We start from the raw sequence: 24,654 nt of genomic DNA on the forward strand, positions 1-24,654 counted from the left end.
TAGTTGAAGCTTAAAGAGGTGCAGTTCCATCTTAGTCCACTTAAACTAGAAGGCGCTTAAAGATTATCAAGGTTATTTTGTCTGGTGCAGGTTTAAAAATACTGTTAATAGCAAGATGAGTCAAGCAAGGATTTGAAAACAAGGGGGGTAGGCTACATCTGCAAATAATCCACATCTGCTTATCATTTACGGACACCCACTGTTGGCATCTGTTTACTGAGGCCACTCATGCAGACTTTAAGCAAAGCAACGAATGCTTTAGTACACACATGTTATCATGCCACGTCATCTTGTCCTCAAATAGCTCGACAGTTGCAGGTGACTCACAACCTGCCGGATATCTAATTGGCCTCAAGCAAAGATGCAAACATTTAATTGGCCATTGTTATTTCTTGCTTTATTATATGCTGATCTCTTCTGTATATTCCTGTTTAACTGCCAATGAAAAAAAGTTCCAGTTTTCTCACAATATGAAAGAGACAATAAAAACAAAGTATAGCAGGACATCTTTAAAGCTGAAAACTGTCCTAAAAAAACTTTATTTGTAAGTTTTCATGACAATATCGGATAATTTAAAGTGATACCAGACTACAGAGCAACAGAAAAGGTTTGAGAGGCAGCAAGCGGTCTAACAAGTCCTTATACAATAAACTTGGGCAGCCAGTCATTCAGGAGGCTCCTTCAGTACATGCTGTCTTCTTCAGTTTTTATCCAGATAACAAGCAGCATCCTTCACTCCAGGTGAATTATTGGTACACTTTTCCAAATGGTGGAAGAGAAGCACTCTTCTGACAGCTACGAGGTCCAGAAGCATTTAATCTTAGTAGCAAAATTACATTTTAAAATAATTTTCCATAGTTAAGATCAGGCTGTGCACTTTGGTTTGCATGATACTTTTATATAAAGGGTCAAGTCTTCGCTATACGATGTCCTGTGGTAACCTCAATGAAACACCACCAAACCACCTGCTCCCTACACACTTACACACATATAGACACACAAATAAACACATCCCCATACAAGCCATTAAGTTCCTCCCCGCTGCCTCCTACAAAGAGTGTTGCTTCAGCTGTCGTGACAGGAGAACAGCAGGTCAGCAGAGACCCCATCAGCAACAGCAGTGACCTTCAGCATCAGCATATGAACTCAAAGGCCTCTCTGTTTAATTTGTACAATGGCAAACACATTGCACCCTCAAAAACCCAAGGAAGTAAATGCAACTCTGTTGCATTTACAGCTCAGGCTGCTTGACAAGCATTGTCATTTGAATCTTACAGTTAGCAGGTTGCAAAAACCTTCATTCTCCTGAGCCACTGCAAGGGAAGTCTGTGGACAGATGTCTGCAATAAAATAGTGATAAGGGTTTATTGCAACTGAGATGCTGTAAAGCTATGGCTGAGCTTCCAACAGTCGTGGAGATAGCGTAGCTATTTCTGAGTTTTATAATCGGGTAATACTGTATAACAAAAAGCTGAGCAAAGTGTCCCACTGCTGTAAATGGTTGCAGAGCTTATGATATACATGTGCCTTCTATTTTCTCTGGTTTTCTCAGCATTTTGTTGATGACTTCTTGGGATTTTCCATATGAAACAGATTCAATAACCATCAAGTGACCATATGTCATTTTTAAAACACAGGACTTCAGATCTGTACCAGTGATCGACCCTGCAATCTGACCTAAAGCGAGAAAGTGAGGCAAGCGCCCTAATTCACGAGGTAAAACAGATTGAACAGAGAGTGTGAAAAAATATGCTTGGAGGAAAAAGAAAATGAGTAGACATGAGCAGACATACACTTGGCTGCAAGCCTGACAGATGTGCACAGTCAGAAAACTGAAAGAAGATAACACTGACTGCAACGTATCTGTTACAAAACGTCTAGTGCACATGCTGCGCGTGAACAGCTGGGTTACAAAAATAAACATTGTAATTTTTCATACATATGTACTCACTTGGATATACTGAAGTACACATTTTTAAGCAAAAAAAAAAAAAAAATGAACGGAACTGCGATTCACTGATTTGAAGATGAATTACATGGCGCAAAGGGGATTCGCAACTGCAGCCTCCCTCGCATAGTTTCTTTAAAGAGTTCCCTTAAATAGAGACGGAAAACAGAAATGCGAAGGAGTTCTGCTGCTTTATTTAACCAGTTAGATTAGTGAAATTGCATGAAACGTTGGCTCCTTATCGTACCACCTCAGCCCCAGAGGTTCCTTCCCTTCCTGTCTCAGGAAGATTTCACTTAGCAAAGATTTTGGTGCAGGGGCACAGCAATCTATGCAGTGATCAGGGGAAGTGAATGGGTCAGTTAGACTTCCTTTGACCTCTGAGGCTTAAAGTGAAGGAAACACAACCCTTCGTCCCTAAGTCCCGCCCCATCGGCCCATCCGAGGGACATCACCAATGATTAGAGTCCAACGTGGTGAGATTACAACCTATTAGCACAGAGACAGATGACCAGCAGTAACCTCACTACAGTATTCTATTTAAAGACATCCTGCTCAGCTTTCTCTTATTCTTCAAATTCCCCTCCTTCTCTTTGTAGTGTCACTCGCGTCAGTGCACGGTATCGCTCTTCTTGCTCATGCTTTTCTTTTTTTTTCTTTAAAAAATTAAAAATAAAAACAGTTCATCAGTGCTTAATCATCCCAGAACACCACCTACCCTTGCTTAAAGTCACTCTCTTTTAGCCACTCATTCATATCTCTTTCTGCCCACACCTCATGACTTAAACCACAACTTTTTTCTGTCATGCTCAATAAGGAATACTTGCAGAGATGCTGTAATATCCGGTGCAGAAGAATGATCCTTTCCCCCACTCCTGCATCTCAGTCAAGGAGGGGTAGAGCAGGTATTGCTCATGCAAGAACATTTAAAGATATAAGGTGCAGAATAAATAAGTAATATGGATATACTGAGCAGAAGGGACTGGAATATACAACATATACAGAATATGTTAAAAAAATGCAGCACTGTAATAAAAAAGAGAAATATCGAGCAAACAAAGCAGGCAGCAGATCTAAAAGCAGATGTGGTCTAGTCAGCGGCACTTACAAAGGCGTCGGGGAAGCCAGGCAGCCGGTGAGGTGTGATGTGTGTCTGTGTAGGTGGGTGTGTGTGCAGGTGATGTGTGTCAAGGGGTACCGGGCGGATATCACATTGCCCGGTGCAAACTAGTGATTACCTTGCCAGTGCCAACAGCCAGATTAAGCTGAGGCAAGCAAGAGGAGGGAAGCGAGAAGCGTTTTGGCCTCGTTTGAGCCTGGCTGGCTTCCGTATCACACCACCCTCGGCTCAACAGACGCTGCACACTCTCACCACACCCACCCACCCCTCCTCCCTGATGCTGTGTGTGTGTGTGTGTGTGTGTGTGTGTGTATGTGTGTCTCTCTTCCTGGCTCTCGCTGCCTAAACATGCAGACTCAACTTCTCCTTCAGTAAGTGGAAATGACACACACACACTGGCTTGGAATAGTGTCAAACAATACACACACGCGTACCCACCTATATGCAAAGAAACCCGTGCGCATTTAAACAAATCACACACACACACATCAACTGATGCTGCTCACAGTTTAATTTGACTATCAAAGTGAGAGAGAAAGCAGACTTTTAGATCTCAAGCTGGAGGGGTAGGATCATTAACAAGTCACTGTGTGTCTGTGTGTGTATATATATGATTTTTTTAAAAATAGAGCAACACCCTTTAACTGAAACTTCTTCCAGAAAGATGAAAACCCCCCAAAACAACACTTTTGCAAAAGTGTTAACCACAGTGTACATGCATAGTGTTGTGTTTTTACAGCCTTATTTTACAGTCTGTGAACTCCAGGCAAAGACAACCACCTTCACTCCTTTTTAGAGAGGGTGTTCTCCTTGCACACATACAGTTTTAGAGGAACGAGGAAACATAGGAATATTCTAAAACATGTTCTAAATGGCTGTTATTTTGTTTAAGAACACTTTCTTACTGACCAGCATGCAGCTGTAGATGCTCACAAATTTTTTAATCAAAGTCTTTAATCAGAAAGGGAGTTGATTCGTTTAAGGCTCATGACAGGCAATATCCAGTCAACAAAGATGGAGCATTTTAGAGTACGGTACAGTACTGCACCACTTAAAAAAAACAAATGTATATGAGAAAGAGGGAGGCAGACAGCTGCACAGCACTTAATACTGAACCATCACCCATCATCCCACAATATGTGGAAGAGTGTGCACAGACTGCTGAAACAGCAAAAATCCATGCTGACATATGGCCCTGAGAACACCCAGACTGCCTAATTTTATTATTACTGTCTTCGGGGATATGTACTTAAGGTGTTGCATTTGTTTAATATATCTTCTATGCACCACTATATAAGGTCATGCTTGTTAGCAAATTTCCATCCACCGCTCCAAATAAAATGACCTTTCCTGGAATTCACCTCACTCCTAGGATTCAGTGAAAGTGGTCAGTAACAAGCAGTTATTATTGCACAGCAGGAATTACTTAACCCTCAAGATTTGTCTTATAAGATTGCCCAGTCATGCAGTTCTTCTTTAATTAGAGGAATTTCATTTCAGCATTTTCACAGTGCAACTTCCTTCATGTTGTAGTTTCTAATTTAAGAGGAAAAAGATTCTCGGTGTGAATAAAAAAAAAAAGAGCATGATGATGTACTGGATAGTCATCCAATTACAAGTCAGCAGTCCCTTGGTGTGCACAAGGCTTGTGTTACGTTAAACAGAGGAGCTGCTCTGCTTGGATACTAAAACACCATTGGCTGTTTCTTGGCAAAGGGCGGGGTGAAACCGCCCCTATCTATTTAATTAAATATTAAGGGAGGAAAAAGAATAGGCTTACACCATGTGTAGGGCTGCACTAGCCGTTGATTAAAATGCATTATTTATTCTAAGGAGCAGCAGGGCGTTGGGATGTGGTGACAGGTGAGAGGTGCGTTGAGTGCTCCCAGGGGATCTTTATTTTCAAGCGAACAATTCATTTCATCTTAAATTTGGATCACAGACTCCAAGTGATTGCGTACAAAGCACATTCAAACCTGTAACTGCAACATGGAATATTAATGCGCACCAGTCAAAACGCCAGCTGTTACCACATGTTCGTCGCTGCGGTGCGACCTGTTCTTTGGAGGATTAATAACCTCCGCCTATTTGCCATTAAACCTACCGAGCTGGCACATAATCTACCGCCACAATCCTTTAAAAACAAACAAACAAACAAACAAACAAACAGCCATCACTACCTGCAGTTTCTTTCATCATATGAGAATCCCTCAGTTTTTAACATCACAGCTCGAAACTGATGTTTTTTTTTAAGTACTTTATTTATTTTGATATTATTTATTCGGATGTCAAGCAATGGTGTCTCTGCTCAGCTCCAACACCCCTAAGAATCGGTGCGTAAAACCAGGGTGGGGGTCGTGTTGGTGAAAGCGAGCACGCCGTGCCCGGTAGTTTGCCGGTAGGCCGCAGGATTTCAGCACTGCTCGCTCATGGACAGCTCCGTCCAATCAGCGGCAGCCACTTGAAGCGCGTCATCGGTCTTCATCCTTCCTCATCCCCTCATCCTCCATCACGGAAGCATGGCGGACGACATCATGGGCGAAATGATGACTTTTAAAACCGGCTTTCTGCCCATCTGATGTGTTTGATATGAGATTATTGAAAGCGAGGTTGAAGTAGAGGCGCACAGCAGACGCGAGGGTGTGAATGGCCGGCTGTTGGGAGACGTGAGCTAACAGGGGGTGGGGTGGGGGTTTAAATGACGTGTGTCCGGGTTCTACGCACAATGTCATACGACCTTAGCGGCGGTCCAACCTTAAATGTACCCCTTTCATCTCTTCCAGCTTCCAGCCTTGTCTTTAATAGTTGGATTTAAGCACAAAGCACACACTTTTACATTAAAACCCTGATACCCGGAACAGCCGCGCGGACCCAGCCGCATGGCAACCAGTCGTCCATCCCACTCCATACCTGATTAGAGGTAGCTAATGCCCACCTGAATGCATCCCTCGATGATGTTGGCCTGTTAATCTCGGAGTTCTTGACCAGAAATCCGAGCCCTGCGCTTCCTTGGAGCTAGAGCCCGCTAGGGTAAAATGCTAACGCCTGCCCCCGGGCTGACTTAACACACGTGTAGCCTGAGAAAATGAAAAAATGTCACCCGCGTCCTGCGGTGCAGGCAAACCGCCAAATGCAGCAATGGATCGCGACTAAAGCTTCTTGCAGTGTCGTCTGTAAAAACTGAAATATTCAAGCACAGCCTCGGAAAAATAAAAAAGCCGGTAATGAATGAGACACAAATGCGCCTCGGCCCACTGCGCGGCAGGTGCATCCGCTTTTTTTCTTGGCCTCCAGCCCAGCGACGCTAAATCGTTCAAATGAATCAAAATGACAAAGAGGCATTCACGACTCACCTAATATAATCCAGAGAGACCCAGAGACCAAAACGAATGCGAGCATGTCTTTCTCATTGAGTCAGCTGTCCCGGCGCAGGAGCGGTTCAGAACTGCAGCATCGACTGCAGCAAGTCGCCGACAATCTGGGAGATTAAGGAGGCAGAGAGGAGGAGGGGTGGGGGGGTTGACAATATAACTGAGACAGACCACAGTGGGGGAGCCGGGCAGGGGATGGCGATTTCCAGCAGCGTAAATTTCGCCTGAAAAAACTGAAAATGTTGACTGAGGAAATAAACCCCGACTCCCTATAGAAGCATCCTCGCTCTTAGTGGATTTCCCACCTTCACCCAGTTGGCTGCTGCGCAATGGCAGACTCCCCTGCTGAATATGAGGGGCTTGTAGGTCGTGCGGGAAGATCCGATCGACACCAAGGTTATTGGGGATGAACTATCCGTTCTCGCTGCATGCTCATACGCATTAAGTGGTCAGCTGCTTCTCTCATTTGTCGCAAAATAACTACGCAAGTGTCTAAAGCTGCATCTGCATGATGCATTTCGGTCATTCACATTTTTTAATTTCCCGATTAAATAAATTCAGCTAAAGCTTATATCTTTTTTCTCCCAGTGTTTATTTATTTATTTATTTATTTAATATATTGATTTATTTCTAGGGGGGTATCATTTGGTACATCACGCCATCCCTGCAGCTGAGCACAGCTTTGACACAGAGTAACTTTGCATCAGGATCACGTGGTCCAAATAAGACACTCCCATTGAACTAAAGTAACCTTGAGAAAGGGCTGACAAAGAGATGATCAGACAGAGCGACAGAGCGACAGAGAGGGGACTTCTCGTGCTCTTTAAAATAATCGAATTGCTATCTTAAGCATCTTCATATGTAACTACACCACAGATTATTTTTGGAGGCTCTTACTTTTATTTGACCTTTTCTTTGTGTGTTTAGTTAAAACTGAAACCCTCATAAGTGTCTCTGGTAACATAGTGGCCTAAATGCTATTAATTCATCTTCACACATAACTCCTCAGTGAGCAGGCTGGTCACCACTGGAGTGACCAACAGACTTATGGTGTTGCCATCATGTGACTGACCTTATTAAATGGGTCACTCCTCTCGACCAGTAATCTGTCACTCCCAGCAATGCCACTCACCACCTTCTCCTTTTCTCTTCCTCCTGCGAAGAAGACACTGATGAGGCAAAGAGCAGGCGAGCCTTCGGAGGGAAAATTAGCCGGGTCCATTTATTCAAAGTGGATGAATGAACAAGCAGACCCACAAACAGAGGATGAAATCAAATTTAAGACTGTGAATGTCTTTTTAATCTCAGTGTGGTCTGTAAAAACTAATCATGTCACCTGTGGTGTGTCAGCTGCACGACACGAGGAGGACGAATGGAGTTTTTGGTGAGGTCACTGGAATTGAGTTTATTTATTTTGCAATGGGATCAAAGTACACATACGAGGAAAAAATAAGGGAAAAAACAGTTCAGTAGCTAAAAGATATCACTGCAAAATCATCAAAAGTTAGCATATACTATTATGGAATATAATTATATTATACTTACAGAAACATGGGGTGTACAAATGTGTAGCCATGAAAATTGTATTTCTATTATTTATTTTCATAAATGTCAAAAGTTTTAATTTGAAATTTGGATAGACAGGAAACGGGAAGTGTAGAAAACAGTGGGAAAAGCATGGCTACACCTTTTAGGCAATTTATGTTAAATGCAAAACAATCCTTCAGATGAGTCCTTCAGAAAGCAAAGGCTGTAAGTTCTATCAGTACCTTGTATGTCCAGAAATTAATAATAGTGTGTTTTGTGACATTTTTAGCTTGTAAGCTAATGATACAAGTGTATGTTTACCCGTTGCTAGCTTGTTGTCCGTTATATTAATACCAGATTGCATATCTATAGGATACTGATTTTGTATTCTACTGTGTTTTTGGATAACTATACTTATGTGCAGATAATATGATAGTCTATTAAGAGTTGTTTTATATGTCTTTCTAGTTTCACTCCAGTTCATTGATGTCAATTCATTATGTCATGTCATTAAAGGATCAAACACGCTCTCTTTCCTGGCTCTTGAAAAGGAGTTTGTCTGGCTGTTTATTAATGTTCACGCTCAAGGAGTTCAACACATAGTGAGAACAGTACATGGGGTGATTAGTAAGGAGTCAGAGGGAATAAAAAGCCGATATAGAGAGGGGAAAAGGCTCTCTAAAGGAATAGAAATCTTTATTTTAAGATTTAAAAAATCTTTCAGCCTCTCGTTCCATTATAGGCACATATTTAACTTTACAGCAATAAAGTTAATAACTCCCTTTATTATTCTGCTGCGCTTTTAATCATCTGTTGCTTTATCAATAAGAGCAGAGGTGAACGTGTTTCTGCTGAATGACCAGATGGGATACTTTTATGTCATGTAATCAAGTGGAATTATAGAGTTTATGGATATTATTTCCTTTTATTGATACAACTGAGTCTGATGGGCCTGCATGCATTCATATTATTTAGTATCTTTTATTATCCTTCATCAGTCAGACAATTATTATTATTATTATTAGTAGCAGTATACAAGTTTACACAAAGCAACCAGCAGAATTGCCCAGATGCAGAATGGGGCAAAGATCATGGATGCTGGGATAGATAAACCAGAAATGATGTAAGTGGAGGGATAAATTAGGGGTGGGGGTGCGGCGGAGATCTTTTATGGCTCCAGAAGAAAACACACCAGAAGAAACCCTTGTTGGCAACCACACACAGGTAAGATGTTTCTTGTAGTTGGTCACCAGGTTTGCACACATCTCAGGAGAGATTTTGGCCCACTTCTTTTCTTCTTGGCTGCGGCCTGCAGACTTTTGTCAGATTTGCAGGTGTTAACTGGCAAACTCATGTTGAGCAGGGTGACCTTGGAGTCACAGCTGCCTTCAGATCATTAGCATATCCCTGTAGTTTTGGACATCTTTCTCATTGTCATGCTCACCCCATGAAGCAAGACCTTGCATGGATCTCCGGACTGATAGTCATTTTATATTTCTTCCTTTTCCAAATGATCACAACAAGAAGCTTGGCATCTTGTCATCAAGCTTCTTGTTGAGCCCGTCATTCTGTCTCTCCATTAAAATGAAACTACTATAAAAATTAGACTGTTCTGTTTTTCCTTTTTGGAAATGAGAAAACGTAAAAATTCCACAGGGATTCAGATAATTATTGCCCCCCCATGTGACTCTTCATGAGTTGGCTTTGGAACCATATTTTGATGACACACACATAAATGGATGCATACAATGTAAAAACAATAATAGTCAACTGTAATGGGTAGAAAATGAGGCAAAATGCAGGATAAAACATGGCTTATTTCCATAGTGGTACCTTATTGTTTTAGGGTTTTAGGCTTGGGAATGTTACATATTCTTTTTATATTTTAAATAATCTTATCATTCTAACTTTCTCTATTACCGTAATCTTTAGACTATAAAGCGCACTTAAAATCCTTTAATTTTTTTTTAAATCAAAAATTGACAGTACACCTTATAACCCTGAGCTGCTTATGTATAAATTCTAGTTGTGTTTACTGACGTCAAACCGATTTTATGTGGTACACGGTGCTCAAAAATCTATCAAAAAATGTTTTAGTATGACTTTGGTAAGCTAGGAAAGCGCACTGCTTGATGGATTGTTGGCGCATTAAGGCTACCATAGTCAGGAGCTTCGCGGAGTAATCTGGGTCCAAAACTCCGTCCGCTTCAGGTCCCAAAGTCAAGCGAACACTGCGGCATCACTGAGAGTTAAAAACTGTCTAAATTCTTTCATCTTTAATAAAATGATCAGTGTTGCTGCTTTACCAGGTGTAACTATGAAGTTTAACATCCAGGCATCCATGAAAACAGAATTTATTAAATTTAACAGAGTTAGAAGTTAGCAGGAAGTTAGCTCGCTAGTTTCCACCTAAGTATGATATAGCATGTTCTGACTGAGAGATTTGTGAAAAAATTAAAACGTACAGCTCTGCTATCACTTCCAACATAAATGAAGACAGAAAACTAAACAGCAGTGATGTTTGTAGGGTTACTGAAGTTGGGCTAGCTGGTATATATTAATGTGCTATGTGATCGCTAGCAACACAGCTATGTTAGCATAACAAACACAGTGAAGCTGGAAGATGAACCCTAACCCTTTTCCACTCGATAAAAGTTAACACGAGAGTTCCCGATGGTACAAATGCAATCACATGGCAGGATGCTGTAAACAAACCAAACTTCAGTCAGTAGAGCAACTGAGATAATCCATCCACAATAGGAGGTTAGTCATTAATATACTGCAACAACATGGGAATAGAGCAGCTGTGAGAGAAGTTAATATTAATGAATCGATGGTACAGAAGTGGAGGAAGCAAGAAGAATGAGTTGAGTAAAACCAGACTTTTCTGACTGTTTTTTTTCACTTAATGCGCCTTATAATCTGGTGCGCCTTATGCATGAAAACAGACTCGTTCATCGACGGTGTGCCTTATGGTCCGAAAAATACAGTAAGTGTCACTATATTTAAGAACACAGCACATGAGACAAAAAGTCCTTAAATTTGAGAAGCTGATAAGTTAGAAAATGTTTGCACTTTTGCTTAAATAATGAAGGAAATGAGCCTACTTATTCATTTTTTGCTAATGGTGGCAATCAGCTAATGAGGTATTTGGTTGGTCCTTTTACTTTAAGAATGTTTCTTCTTCTTCTTTTATCCTCTTCACAGTAGCTTTAAAAACACTTTTGCCTACTTAAATTTTTAATATTTTAAAATGGAGTATCTATTTTTTGTGCACGACATAACCTAAAATTCTTTACAATTCAGTGGGAAGTAACAGCTTCAACTGGTAGGTTCTTTTCAGATAAATGTTAGCATAACAAAAACCATTATTCACTTCAGTTTTATCTATATAGCACCATTTGCCAAAAAAAGTCACCTCAAGATGCTTTATAAAGAGGCAAAGACCCTAAAATATTACAGAGATAAATGGCCTGTATTTATATAGCGCTTTACTAGTCCCTAAGGACCCCAAAGCGCTTTACATATCCAGTCATCCACCCATTCACACACACACTGGTGATGGCAAGCTACACTGTAGCCACAGCCACCCTGGGGCGCACTGACAGAGGCGAGGCTGCCGAACACTGGCGCCACCGGGCCCTCTGACCACCACCAGTAGGCAACGGGTGAAGTGTCTTGCCCAAGGACACAACGACCGAGACCATCCAAGCTGGGGCTCGAACTGGCAACCTTCCAATTACAAGGCGAACTCCCAACTCTTGAGCCACAATAGCCCCACAAGAGAACCCCAATATCCAGACGTTCCCCTATGAGCAATCACTTGGTGACAGTGGGAAGGAAAAGCTCCCTTTAAACAGGAGAAAACCTTCAGTTGAACCAGGCTTAGTAAAGGGCAATCACCTGTCACAAACGGCTGGATTGAGGGGAATAAGAAGAGAGAGTATGAACTCAACTGTGGGAGCAAGAAGAGAAGAGAAGATTTAATTACATGCAGTGGTGGCATAAAAACACATGAGCAGTGAAAAGAGATGAGAGGAGAATTGCTCAGTGCTAATGAGCTAACTAATGGATAGTTCAGGGTCACCTGATTCAGCCCCAACCAGAAGCTTTAAAATAAAAGAGTTTTATTCATAAAAGCAGAAAGGGGGGCTGCCTCCCAATTCTGGACTGAATTCTGGAGTTTACAGGGAGTCAATGGTAAAAAGCTAATATGGGAGACAGATGATCTCCCTTTCTGCCAGTACGCTCTGTGATTCATGCTTTGGATTAACTGAAGGCTTTCGAGGGATAATTCAGAAAAGAAATAATGAATGCATGAACTAACTTGTCAGCGCTACTCTAAGGCAGGACATTCTAATTTTGGCAATACCATTCAGAAAGAAATGAAGAAGAATGAAGGAAGTCCTACATATTTGTTTGCACATTGAACAACATATCGTGATCAAAATTGGCTCCAAGGGTCCTCACAGTGCTGCTGGAGGCCAAGGCCATGCCATCCAGAGAAAGCATCTGGCTAGAAAACACGTTTCTATGTTTTTTACGGCTAACCTGAGCTTTATCACAATCAAGAGAACAGAATTATCAGCATTGAATGCTGCACTGGGGTCTAGCGGTACAAGCACAGAGACAAGTACAATGTTAGACACCAAAATAATATTATTACTGTCAATAAAAACCTCTAACTCTTGAGTGAAACTCTTCTAATAAACCATTGCTCTGCAAGTGATTTTAGAAACTAAAGGAAGGTTGGAAACAATGGACAAGGAGGGGCAAGCGGTCTAGGCAGAGTGGCACATACCTCTTCTGTGACGTATATGTGAAAATCACCGAAATGTAAATGAAGCAGGGCTGATTTTAGGATCAGAGCTTTGGGGGTGCTGAGCACCCAGAGAGCTGCCCAGCCAGGCAACATAAACTTTACTCGTCACAATGAGACTTCTTCCCTGTTTCTGTCAGTCCCTGCATCCTTAAATGTCTCCAGTTGTCCTGAGTTCCCTCTGAGTGTCTCCTTAGTGCATTTAAACCTGTCCTCATTGTCTGTTGTCTTCATCTCCGTTATTAGTCATCATAATTTTACCATCTCTGTGCAAGTCTGTAAATTTCTTTATTAAATCATAAGATTCTTAAATTCATCAAGTCTCTCTGTGCCTGGGTCCTCGTCACAAAACATGACATCATTGTTTTGTACATTTTAACACAATTGAATCCCCACATTTGTGAAAGAAAAGCAAAACACTTTTTAAAAGTCTGTAACAAAACCATCAAATCAGATAAAGGTTATTTAAATGCTGCAAATGAAGAATGGATTGGATTAAAAAAATACATATCCTAACCTTAATTACTGGGGGGAAATGATGCTCATAGTAAATGAGAAGTAAACTGAGTGTATTTTTTGGACAGAGGTTCACTTTTAATGTGTATGTATAATACAGTACAGATATATAAAAATACACTCCAACTTTGCCTATGGTACAATGTATACAATGTATGAAAAGATCTTTACTGCAGATACTACTATGGCTCTGCAGATTTTTTTCTTTTATTTTAACCTATGTCGCCTCACCTTGAAGTTGGCAAATCTGTCTATCACTTTTGGTGGTCAACTCTCTGAAGCAGTTTAACAGTTTCTGTTGTGCCGGTCACTAACAGACGGTCACTATTCCCTGTCTGTTTTCTTACCTGGTTCTTCCTGACCTTGTACTTTCTCCTCACATTCCCCTCTTTCCTCCTCTCTCCCTCTTTGGACTGACAATCACAATAGATGGTATTCAATTAGATGAAAAAATTACATTGATATGAAAAAAAATATATTATTAAGATCACTAATAAAAAAAGTCCTTTCTCAGTGTACTTTCAACCAAAAGGCAAATAACCAAACCACATGTACATCTAATAAAAGATATAAATATTGAAACACGGATCCAACATTATCCTTTATTGACGGATCATTTGTTCTTACATTTGTACCTGAATGTGGCTCCTGGGCTTAATATCGGTACATGCACATATGACAAAATGACCAGCTTCTCTCATTCCATTTCAAACAGGACAGTGGCAACAACAGCAGGCTACGGACAATTATACGTTTTAGATTTTAAATAGGCTGTATAAATTTCAATGGGAGCAACAGGACGGTCAAATGTCGCTGATTTTACTACAGAGCAGGACGGATTGTAGGGTAGCAAATATCACCAGAAAACACATTTTCAGAGGCGAGCTGGAACAAACCATTCTTTTTTTGGGGGTGGGGGGGGGGGGGGGGGGGGGGGGGTATCTATACTTTTGTTGTTAAAATGTTACGTCTCAACCAAGTACTGTATGCTTTTTACATTTTTAGTAGTGTGTCACACAAACAGCAAATATTGTCAGAGAAGTAAGAAATCTTTGGGGGTGCTTTGATTCATTTTGATTTTAGCCCATTCCCAAAAATGGGCTAAAATCGCCCCTGAAATGAAGTAAACAAAATATCCACAAAAACACTTTAAAACTGTTTATTGTATCTCTTCAAAGAAAACAAAGGCTATAAGAGCCTTTTGGACAAACCAGCAATTAATTTTTATCAGTATTATTTACCAGTAAGAGTTTGGAGGGGGGGGCTCTCTACAGCAGGGGGGTAGTTGCCCCCCCTTGCCCCCCTATAGATCCGCCCCTGGTTGGAAATCAGTCTGGAGTTGGCTATGATAGTTGAATTAAGTAAAGAATTTTAAAGCAATGGTTTATTTACAGCCACTTTAAAAACCTGTGGTACATAACCTATACAGAAGATTATCACATAGAATACACTGCAAAAAAAGAAAAAAAAAGAAGCTCTAGTGGGGCTCCCCTGTCATGTTTCTGAAAATGATCAAGTTCAGATAAAAGCAGCTCAACATGAGAGTTGCCTCCCAACACAATTTCTAAAAATGTTTAGTTCATGTAACTGTTGGAGGCCCTGAAAGGCAAAACGTTTGACTATTTCACAAAAAGGGAAGGACTAGAGTAAAGTCTGAACAATGAATCCAGTGTGTCGCTAAAGACAGCTTTTCTTTCTTCCTGTCATATGACTTACAGCCCTCAAATTTTGAAACATTTTAGGATGACTTGATATCAAAAATAGGAATTCCTAGGAATTTACAGAATATACAACATTTGAAGCAGTAATATTGGGGACACCTTTGAAAGTACACTGTATTGGCAACAGAGCAAAGGCTCCGAGTACTGCTTGCATCACTTCTTATTCATTGATTTATTTTTATACTTAAACTATAATTTGAAATCCCAATTCAACTGTTGAATGCCTACAAAGTCTGATGTAACATGTTTCTTTCAAGCAGTACAGCGACTGGCCTGATGGGGGTGCTAAACTCTATAAAGCTCCACTGTGTGAAACAGATTCAGGAGGCCTGTTTGGGTGAAACTTGAGTAGTTGACCTGAGGGCTGAATTTTAGGCCGATCTTGGAAAGCCAACATGCTTCCTCATGTCTGCTGGTATAGATACTCATCCTCCCTTACCAAATAGTGGCAAGATATCTTTATATTATTTTTCTCCCCCACTTTAATTGCCTTCTATTATGTACTTATAATACTTTAATTTGCAGGTGCTAAGTAAAGTATACAGGTGTTATCCCACTAAAAAGAACTGCGATCTGCACGTCCTTTGGAAGGTGACAATTGGGAGTATTTGACATGAAGATTACTCATGTGAGAAAAGAAGCAGAAGAAAACAATCACCTGAGACAGAACAGTCTTCACAGTTAAGTCTTTTGACTGCAGTCAAAAGACAAGCAAACTGGATTTGCCGGTGAAACAAACACAATTATAAAAGCTGAAGAAAAACTTGCACCTTCAGTTTAACGTTGTGGCTAAAGTTGAAGGAAGGCTTTGAATCGCTCCAGTGTAGGTAAGCTGTCAAAAGGCGAGTCTAAGGCGAGATTGGTGACTAGAGCCTTAAATTACATTTTCTTGCTGCATGTAGGTGACCTTAATGTCCAGACTAGCTCGGGGTAAGCACAGAGTGCAATAGATTTTAGAGGAATTTGGTCAGTTGGGAGTGAAATCACATTGAATGCAGTTTGAAACAGACAGTCAAGTGTTTTAATCAGTCACTGGTGTTCGCTGAAAGCCTGTTTCAGAATTAAGGTGAGGTATAGGGGCTAGGTTGATGAACCAGGTAACTGTCATGTTGTAGTTATGTATTTTCAGGTATAATGGATTTTAAATAAGAACACACACACACATATATATGCGGGTTAGAAAAATTGGTTCACATCAATTGCATAATAACGCTGCACAATTTTAAAGATCCTTAAAAACTTAACATTTTTTTTTAAATTGTTTTTAAAGTGATTCTCTTAACTAAACTATGATGATGCTGGTGCTGGTTTTGTTTCATGCCAGCTGCAGTGAATTCCTATAATTCACCTGTTTCTTTGCACACTGGCACACAGGCTGCCTGCCAAAAAAGAGAGAAGAAGAATCGGTGGGAAAAACGGGATGACTTTCCCTTTTCCAATCCAGATCTCTGTATTCGTTTGGGAAATCCCACAGACCCCCGCTACCGGTGAAAACTCCGCGGGAAAAACTCCCTGCAATTCCCTCGCGGGTACGCGCAGGCGAGCGTCACGTAAAGCATGCGCGAGCACGCGAACTCGCCACACCACACGGGAAGCCCCTAAATGGACAGAGACATTATCTGAGACAAAGCTTCATGTGTGGGGTTTCCCAATTTTCCTCCAAGTGAACTCACCCCGTTACATAAAAAGACCTGCGGGTGCAGTTACGCTATCAGGTGCAGTTACGCTATTTTTAAGCACCGAAATTCAGGATACAGGTTATGACTAATGGTCATATTTCTATTCACTCTGCCAAATTTCCCTCCAAGTGAACTCACACGATTATAACTACAATGACCTTCAGCGTGTATTTGATGCAATCAAGCTAAGAGACTGAGTCGATATTTACGACACACGATATGAATGATTGCCATATTTCTATTCACCCGCGCAGTTTTGTGCCCGTTGTTTCATTACGTTGAATTTCGCGAATGCTTGATATTGCTGCGAGCGCGCGCCCATGCAGGATGTGTTGTGTAAAACGCTCCGCAGGTCCTGTATTTGCAGATAAACAGCTGCTGCTGCTTCCGCATCGTCCGATGCCGCTCTCTTTTCCCGCTGTCAAGGCAGTACAAGAGTTCAGTCTGCATGACCCATATCCATGCGCCCAGCAAGCCGGTATCACACTGCCCCCAGCGGCCATTGAAAATTGCTACACCATTTCTTGTAAATGCCTGAATTCTCAGGCAGGTCGCTGTTTATACTAAAGGGTTGGTCCCATGCACATGTTTGTCATGCCAGAATGTGGGGGAGACTTTTGGCTTGTGGAAGACGAATGCGTGCGCGCGTGCTTTGGAAATGAATGCACGCGCTCTCAGACTTTAATAGTGTTAACTTTGCACAACCTCCAAAGCAAAATTATTATAAGAATGCGTTATTATGATCACTATAATCGAAATACGGTGCATAACAGGACGCGATAATATAACAAGTCGGCTGTTAGGGTTTAATGTCAAATCTTAATGTGAGTTAAATATAATTTGCCACTTGCAAATATTTGCACTATTTGCACAAAGCACTATCTGTAAGGTGAATAGCTTACAAAGGAGGGAGCGGGGAAAGAAACTCGAGTGACACATGAGTTGGGTCATTTAGTTTGATGATCTAGTCTACGTGCAGCAATCAACTGTATTCCACGCGTGTTGTTTTTTAACTTCCTTCTAGCTCTCAACAGCGTGATTTCTCGGAAATCCTTTGCTACTTGCTGAAGCAAAGGATCACAGCGCATGCTCCAAACACACTGTAAAAAAGATCAGTCCTATTCTAAGAGGACTTTCAGTCAATTCAATAATAAACCTTCAAATTGTATTTTTTTTAGTTATAACAGGGTGGTAATGCGCAAATATGCAGATATGACATTAATAAAGTAGCTACTGTAAACAACTACAAGGTTATCGTCAAATAACCAATACATTTTCAAAGGCTTGATAAACACACCTCTCACTTTTTTTTTTTTTACTGAGGACATTTTTTATAGCACCAAGCCTCCTGCCGGGGAATACCCGCCACTGGAGTGGCTGTGTATAAATTCTGCACACGAAGCTGTCGGTACTCACTTGTACTCAGAAAACGTTTACAAGTGGAACACTTAAAGACGAGAAGAAGCTTTTCTTAAACCAACGGGATTATTGTTGCATTTTTTTCCTCCTGGAATCACAAAGCAAATTAATCTGTAAGTATAGTGATATCAATTTAACATCCCTGCTCTATTTTTTAAAAGCTAAATGAAGTTATTGGGATGATTTCTTTGAAAGAAATATGATCTATTATTACTTTAGGAGTCTGTCTTTCTCTCACGCTGTGTGTTTGAGAATGAGCATTGAATTAAATAACATGCAAATAGATGCAAAGTTTTTAATGCACATTTCAAACTCGAATTTTTTAATTCTGTGACATTTTTGCCAAGCCTGTGTTGAGTTGCGCTCGTTTGCTCTAAGGAATTAAGAAACCTTTTTTAGGGGGGGGGGGATATTCGCTTACCATTCTAGATTTTTAAACTTTTGCGCTACAGGATTAATAAAATAACTGCATAACTGCATGAGTTATTTTTAGTTATTTTTTCTTCTTGTTCCTTCCAACCTTTCTAAACTAACGTTGACTCCTACACGTAAACACCTCCCTGAGCGCGCTGATTGCCCTGGCCATGAACTCTTCTGTCCCGCGCAGCAAAGAAGCAGTAGTAAATCTAAGCCGGGGCTGAGATGCGGGAGTTTATTTCCTCTTACCGCTGCGCTTCACACGCTGCATTACAGCATTTCTCTAAACTTTCTTCTGCTGCTGCATTTTTTTAGGCAAACATGCCAGTGTCAAGGATGAGAATGAGGCCATGGCTGGAGAAGATGATCGAATCCAATACAGTTTGGGGTCTGGCTTGGATCGACAAGGTGAGAAGCTTTCTTATCCTATTATAATACACTGAACTGGTTCATGTAAATAGGAACTGCCTGCAAATAAGTAATGATAATTCAGAGTACAGGAATAGATATTTGGAAATCTATTTGTTGTAGGATTGATGCCTCTCCCCATGAGACAGGGAAGTGATTTCTGCAAAGCTGCACATGTTTTTATTGATGCTGAGTTGTCCCCTTGCTGTGCATACAGTATTAGCGTGTTACAAACATTGACCTGGTTTGAAGCACTAGCTTGGGATGGGTCTTAGTGTTGCAGTGTTACTTTGAGGCGTGCTATAGTTAAAGCCACTTCACAGCTATGCCTGTGGCACTTCAAACAGGTGAAAATAGGCACGATGAGGTAGCTGAACGGAAGCTTGATTTCAGCTTGGGAGATAACACATTACATTCTCTCAGTAAGCGCAATTACCCACGATCCAACTTAATATATATAAATTTTTTTATATTTCCCAGGAGAAAACAATGTTTTCCATCCCCTGGAAGCATGCAGCTCGACATGGCTGGGAGGTGGACAAAGACGCATGTCTGTTCAAAGAGTGGGCCAAACACACAGGTGAGAAAGCCTGAATAAGCCTGCCACCTGTTCAGAACAACTCTTCTTTACAGGATGAGGAAGTGTACTAAACTAGCATGTGCCAATGCATTTTACAGGGAAATATTCAGAGGGCCAAGTTTGTGACCCCAAGACATGGAAAGCCAACTTCCGCTGTGCAATGAACTCACTGCCTGACATTGAGGAGGTGAAAGACAAAAGCATTAACAAAGGCCACCAAGCTATGCGCGTCTTCAGGATGCTGCCTGCTAGTCAAAAATCTAAAGGTGAGAAAACTGACAGGAAATGAACGTTTGTTCTTTTTGGCGAATTAACATTGCGCTCAGTATCTTCAATTCATGTGCTCTACAGTCTCAGTGGTAAAGAAAGTAAGTGACCAAAATGTTTTTCTTTCCTCTGCACAGATAAACGGACTAAATCAAGGGAATCGAAGGGAAGGAAGAAGGTAAATGCTATTACTGTTACTATAGCTCTAGTGACACTTGTTTTTAAATAGCATACTCAAAATATTCCTCATTTACACTGATCTAGATACTGAATGTATAGCTTTGTAAAATAATGCTACTTCGTAGCTGTGCAGGAAACAGACATACACATATGGATTTGAATGTCTCGATTTTCATTTCAAACATCTCACTTAATTTCTCTTTGATTTGTTCTTGCAGAATTCAGTGGTTAAGATGGAAGAGAGGGAAGACAGCTACAGTGACACTCAGTCTCCCATCCCTGCACTGGTGCCAGAAAGCACACAAGAAAACAGAGTTGACAGCACAGTGCAGACAGAACAGCCAGGTGAGCAAGTTTGAAAAATCTGTACCGAAAATGTTCAGATAAACAGTGCGTTTGAATCTAAAAGTCAAAGTGTACTCAATACGTTTGTTTGCCATTTTAGCAGATTACTTCTTTCCAACTGAGGTTCCTGATTGGTCTTCAACAGTTGAGATTGGCCCTGACTCCTTCATCAACAGATTTCAGGTTTCACCTGATCACAGCTCCGGTAAGACAACAACACATAGCTCATACTTGCTAGTAAATGACTTTGGCTTAGCTTGGAATAATTCAACTTAAATAGAAACTTAAATACTCATGTTCCTTTCTGTTTTTCTCCCCTTCTCATCGCTGTGATCGTGCAGACTACGACTGTCCAGAAGATATTATTGAGGTAAGCATAACCTACAGGTCTTACCCTAGTTAGAAAGCAACATTTCATTGACAGGAATACCCATGTTTGTCTTATTCTGCTTGGTTTGGCTCATGCAATAATACCCAAAACACTAATAAGCATGTTTTGTGTTGAAAAACTAGTTGGGCCAAATATAGCCATACTCAATCCAGTGTTACTCTTTCAGATTTGCAGAAAACTGGAGAAAGAAACTTCACACTGGATGACAACAAGCAGTTTAGACGACAGGGGGTTCCTGTGCAATGAACCATGCACCAGTCCAGGGAGCCAGTGGAGTGAGTCTTCATCAGGTAAATGTTGCTAGTTGGAAGCTGTCATGTAGCTGCTGCTTAAACACCACAGTCCATGCCAGCAATTTAAGAATTTAATTGTAGAATTTAGTCAACATCAATGAATATGGTTAGATTTTGTTGTAGATTACATTAGAAATCAAAATAATGCTATCAGTTTTAAGTCACATGACTTGGTTTAACTGACCTTGGATTTCGCTCTTTGTTTTGCAGTCGACGATGTAGATGACACACGGCCACAGTACACAACTCTTGCAGACATCCCAAATTCCACAGATGAATTCTGGAACAGCTTTTGCCAACAGATCCCACTTTTGCTTTAAAAAAGTAAAGGACATGACAGGACAATTCTTTTACACTGGACTTTTAAGAAGATCCTGAAATCTTCTCCCATCAGAGCTCTCCTCTCATCTAAATCATCCTTTCGCTAGGACACCATCCCACCATCCGGACTTCTACTGTGTGTTTGATGTTTGGAAGCAGTTTGCAGAGCCACCCTCATCGCTCTCATCCCATATGTGAAGTTGTGAACAGAAGTTATAAAGCGCACTGCTGTGTAAAAGGAATTCACATGCTCAACATTGTTTATAGTTTTGGCTGGTTCAAGGCACCATGCTGCTCGTTTTTTTCTCTGTTAAGCTCAGGCATGGTAATTCCATTATCTTAAACAACCTCTGACAATTACAAGATAGTTGTCATTAACCTCATCTTGCAGATATGCTCGCACTCAGTGCTTGTGAAAGTTAGTTAATGTACAGTGTAAAAAAAAAAAATCACATATTTTTTTTCTTTGTTTTTCCGTTATATGTACCAGTGAATTATATGCATCTTTACATCTTGTCGACAAACAGCCCAACAACAGGTGAAAGCTTTTCTATATTGTAAATAGTAATGTGTGTGCGTGTTTTTTTAATAAAATAAACAAAATATGAAACATATAAAAGAACTTTTGTTTTTTCATTCCTATAGCAAGTGGTTTTAAATGGTCTCCTGTTATGAAACTGATCATTTGTAGGTCATGTTTGTGTAAAAAAACATCTATTTGTAACATCTCTTTGAGCAAGTTAATAAACTTAAATTAGAACTAGCAACAATAAACTCTAAAATATTACGAAGAATTCTAATCACGCTGGTCTAAATGATCACAGCATGCAGTTAATGATGTATTTCTTCAATTTAAATCATTGAGTCTCAAGAGCAGAAAAAAAAGTTGTGGTATGTGGTACTGTGAATAGTTGCATCAGTTTTTTTTCTTCCTCATCTCGGGTTCCCCCGATAATCCCCAGTTTGAGGAAATAGTGTCATTGCAAAATATACCCACATGCACGCTATACATACTCTAAACTGGCTCGTTGACAAGGAGCTGTTACTGCAGGAGATCCCACAAATGGGATTCTTTACTTTTATCTCGTGTATGCTTTCAGGTTAGTCCAGACTGTTGAAGTAGACTTGTCAAACATCCTTAGAGATGAAAACGAGATAATAGCCATGCTTTTCTTTGGGACCTGAAAAGCCTTGCTTTACAGTAAATCATGTGACTTCATTTGAGGCAGGTGAAGGGTTTTCAATGAGAAAGCTCATTTGGTTAAACATAAAAACTATGGAATACGGTTTGAAGTGTTTACATTTTAAATTAAAAATTACTTTCAAATATACACTTAATGTGTTCAAACTTTTTTTGTAGTCATTGACTTTTCTGTGGATAACAATGAGATTTTCTCAGCTCCTGCTTTCAATCCAGTTTCCAGATTTAATAGAGGTTATGTAGGTTATGTCAAAGGGAAAAAAGAGTAATTTAGCCTTTATGTGTATTGTAAATTACTTCATGTCATTTATTATGTGCATACGTTTTTTTTATATATAAATAATGCTTTGATCTTTCTTCTTGATGAAGGCTCTTGTGACGTGATTACTCTCTTTTCCCGAGGCACAACGAACACAAAAGGAATTCAAAACATTGTGTTTACAGCTTAAGCATCAATAATCACGCCTTTCAAATGATTCACTGAGGTTTCATCCAAACAACTGAAGGAATACCTGCACAATTATTCACTTTTCGGCAGAGAGGCAGAGACAGCTATATCCACAAACGGCATCTCACAAGTCACAATATGAAAAACTGAATCTCACAAGACTCCAGTATGTGTTTTTATTCCACTTTATTACAAAAAATGTATAAATGAACATTTATGTTAACACTCACCTGCTTCTAATGTGCAATCAATTAGAAACAATTACAGGTGATTCCAAAATCTACAGTTATCTTAAAAGCTTCTGACAGGTTTTCCAGAATGTACCCCACCTCTCACCCTGTGACAGCTGCTATGGCCTCCAGCGTGCTGATAAACGTATAAAAGTGTAGTTCAATGGGAGTTCGGAAATACAACAATGTTTCCTTAGTCCTTTGAAATCAAACACCTGTGAAAATGACCTGCAGCTGTTAGTGCAGTTACCGACATTAATGACTAGATAAAGTATAGGAAATTATAATATAGTATAATATAATAAAAAAAGCACAAAATAACTTTATGTAGTGATGCTGTCCAAAACATAGTAGAAGAACATGATTGGCTTCACTGAAACAAAGCAGCTTTGAGTTACACGTTAGCGAGGTCTTTTGCATACAGCTTTTTCTGTCATTTTAAAAAAAATGGCTACACGCGAGGTGTCACGCAACAACTCGACTACATAATAAACAAATAATCATTAACTAATCCAAAAGAGGTCAGGTTGATGACACCCCCCGATGACAACTGCTCATGCATAACACCTTTTGTTCGGTTTACGATGTTGTAGTTCATGACTTTTTGCGAGTACGAAGTCCCGCGACAATACGGCATCAGCAGCAGAAGTTTAAACACATCGTGTTTTAAACAGTCAAAAGCTACACCATGAAGATACAAAGAGGGTGTGAGAGCTTCTGTGGTTTCAAACCCGAGACTGGAATACCATCTGGGAAATAAACCACACACACACATACACGCAAAAAAAAGATGTGAAACTATAAGCACAGACTGCAGACTTCATTTTTCTGTATGTTGAAATGAACATATATTTTTCTAGACATGTCTTTGTCTGTTTCCTTCTTTGCTGAAGGCATAATTCCTTTGTCGGTAGACAACCATCAGACTCTGTCCTTCCTTTGTCTGATCTTCGATGTAGAGGTGAACCATGCCAGGACTACTTTTGATCCACTGAAGATCATCCTTTGAAAAACACCAAGACCAAAACAAAACAAAGAAAACGAACAAACAAAAGGGGGGGAGAGAGAACAAAGAATAATGATTAAATACATTTCCAGCTTATCTTAAGGCAAACGTCCAACATAAATGGCATACATTGACTCTATTTAACTTCATGTATAAACACCGACAACACAAAGAATCTTTTCCATGTTGCCAGTTATGTCATGCAGGCACTATTCATGTTAAATCATGTCCACGTGAATTTAACTGCTGTCGTTGTGTTCAGTCTCTAAATGATGAAAAGATGATTTGAACCAGCAGGAATAGCAAAAAAGAAATAATGGCATCTGCTTAGTACCAACATAAACCTTGTAATGGCAAAACAAACACTTAGAGGTTAAAGATGGCGCAATGACAAGTCAAGGCAAATAAGAAAAAGCATTTAGCAAGAGGCAGATATGGTGTAAGTAA

General features: G+C 40.2%; 2 protein-coding genes across 3 annotated transcripts in view; one reads left to right on the forward strand and one right to left on the reverse strand.

Moving 5' to 3' along the window:
• The window catches only part of acsl6 (acyl-CoA synthetase long chain family member 6), a 34,832-nt gene extending 27,937 nt beyond the window's left edge, over window positions 1–6,895 (reverse strand). Inside the window, exon 1 of one of the 2 annotated variants that reach the window (XM_005727734.1) lies at window positions 6,422–6,895. In XM_005727734.1, coding sequence (XP_005727791.1) covers window positions 6,422–6,467 — 46 coding nt within the window. In that variant the 5' untranslated portion in view covers window positions 6,468–6,895. Of the gene's footprint in view, window positions 1–3,056; window positions 3,156–6,421 lie in introns of those variants that run through there. The other variant, XM_013909524.1, reaches the window with a different exon arrangement.
• An 11,196-nt stretch (window positions 6,896–18,091) lies between these two features.
• On the forward strand, window positions 18,092–21,935 carry irf1b (interferon regulatory factor 1b). Its single transcript, XM_005727736.1, has 10 exons — window positions 18,092–18,233; window positions 18,853–18,945; window positions 19,426–19,525; window positions 19,624–19,791; window positions 19,930–19,970; window positions 20,191–20,317; window positions 20,418–20,522; window positions 20,659–20,687; window positions 20,875–20,998; window positions 21,212–21,935. The coding sequence occupies exons 2-10, from the start codon at window positions 18,859–18,861 to the stop codon at window positions 21,319–21,321; spliced, it is 891 nt and encodes a 296-aa protein (XP_005727793.1). The 5' UTR covers window positions 18,092–18,233; window positions 18,853–18,858; the 3' UTR covers window positions 21,322–21,935.
• The last annotated feature ends 2,719 nt before the right edge of the window (window positions 21,936–24,654 follow it).

This window comes from Pundamilia nyererei, unplaced genomic scaffold, assembly GCF_000239375.1.
Source record: "Pundamilia nyererei isolate P.nyererei 1_Seehausen unplaced genomic scaffold, PunNye1.0 scaffold00026, whole genome shotgun sequence".
NCBI lineage: Eukaryota > Metazoa > Chordata > Actinopteri > Cichliformes > Cichlidae > Pundamilia > Pundamilia nyererei.

What these genes read in the sequence shown, in the direction of transcription:
- irf1b (XM_005727736.1), top strand. Translation starts at nt 18,859, where the DNA reads ATGCCAGTGTCAAGGATGAGAATGAGGCCATGGCTGGAGAAGATGATC. An exon ending in AGTGCAGACAGAACAGCCAG is followed by an intron (nt 20,318 to 20,417) that starts GTGAGCAAGTTT and finishes TTGCCATTTTAG; the next exon opens with CAGATTACTTCTTTCCAACT. An exon ending in GTGGAGTGAGTCTTCATCAG is followed by an intron (nt 20,999 to 21,211) that starts GTAAATGTTGCT and finishes TTTGTTTTGCAG; the next exon opens with TCGACGATGTAGATGACACA.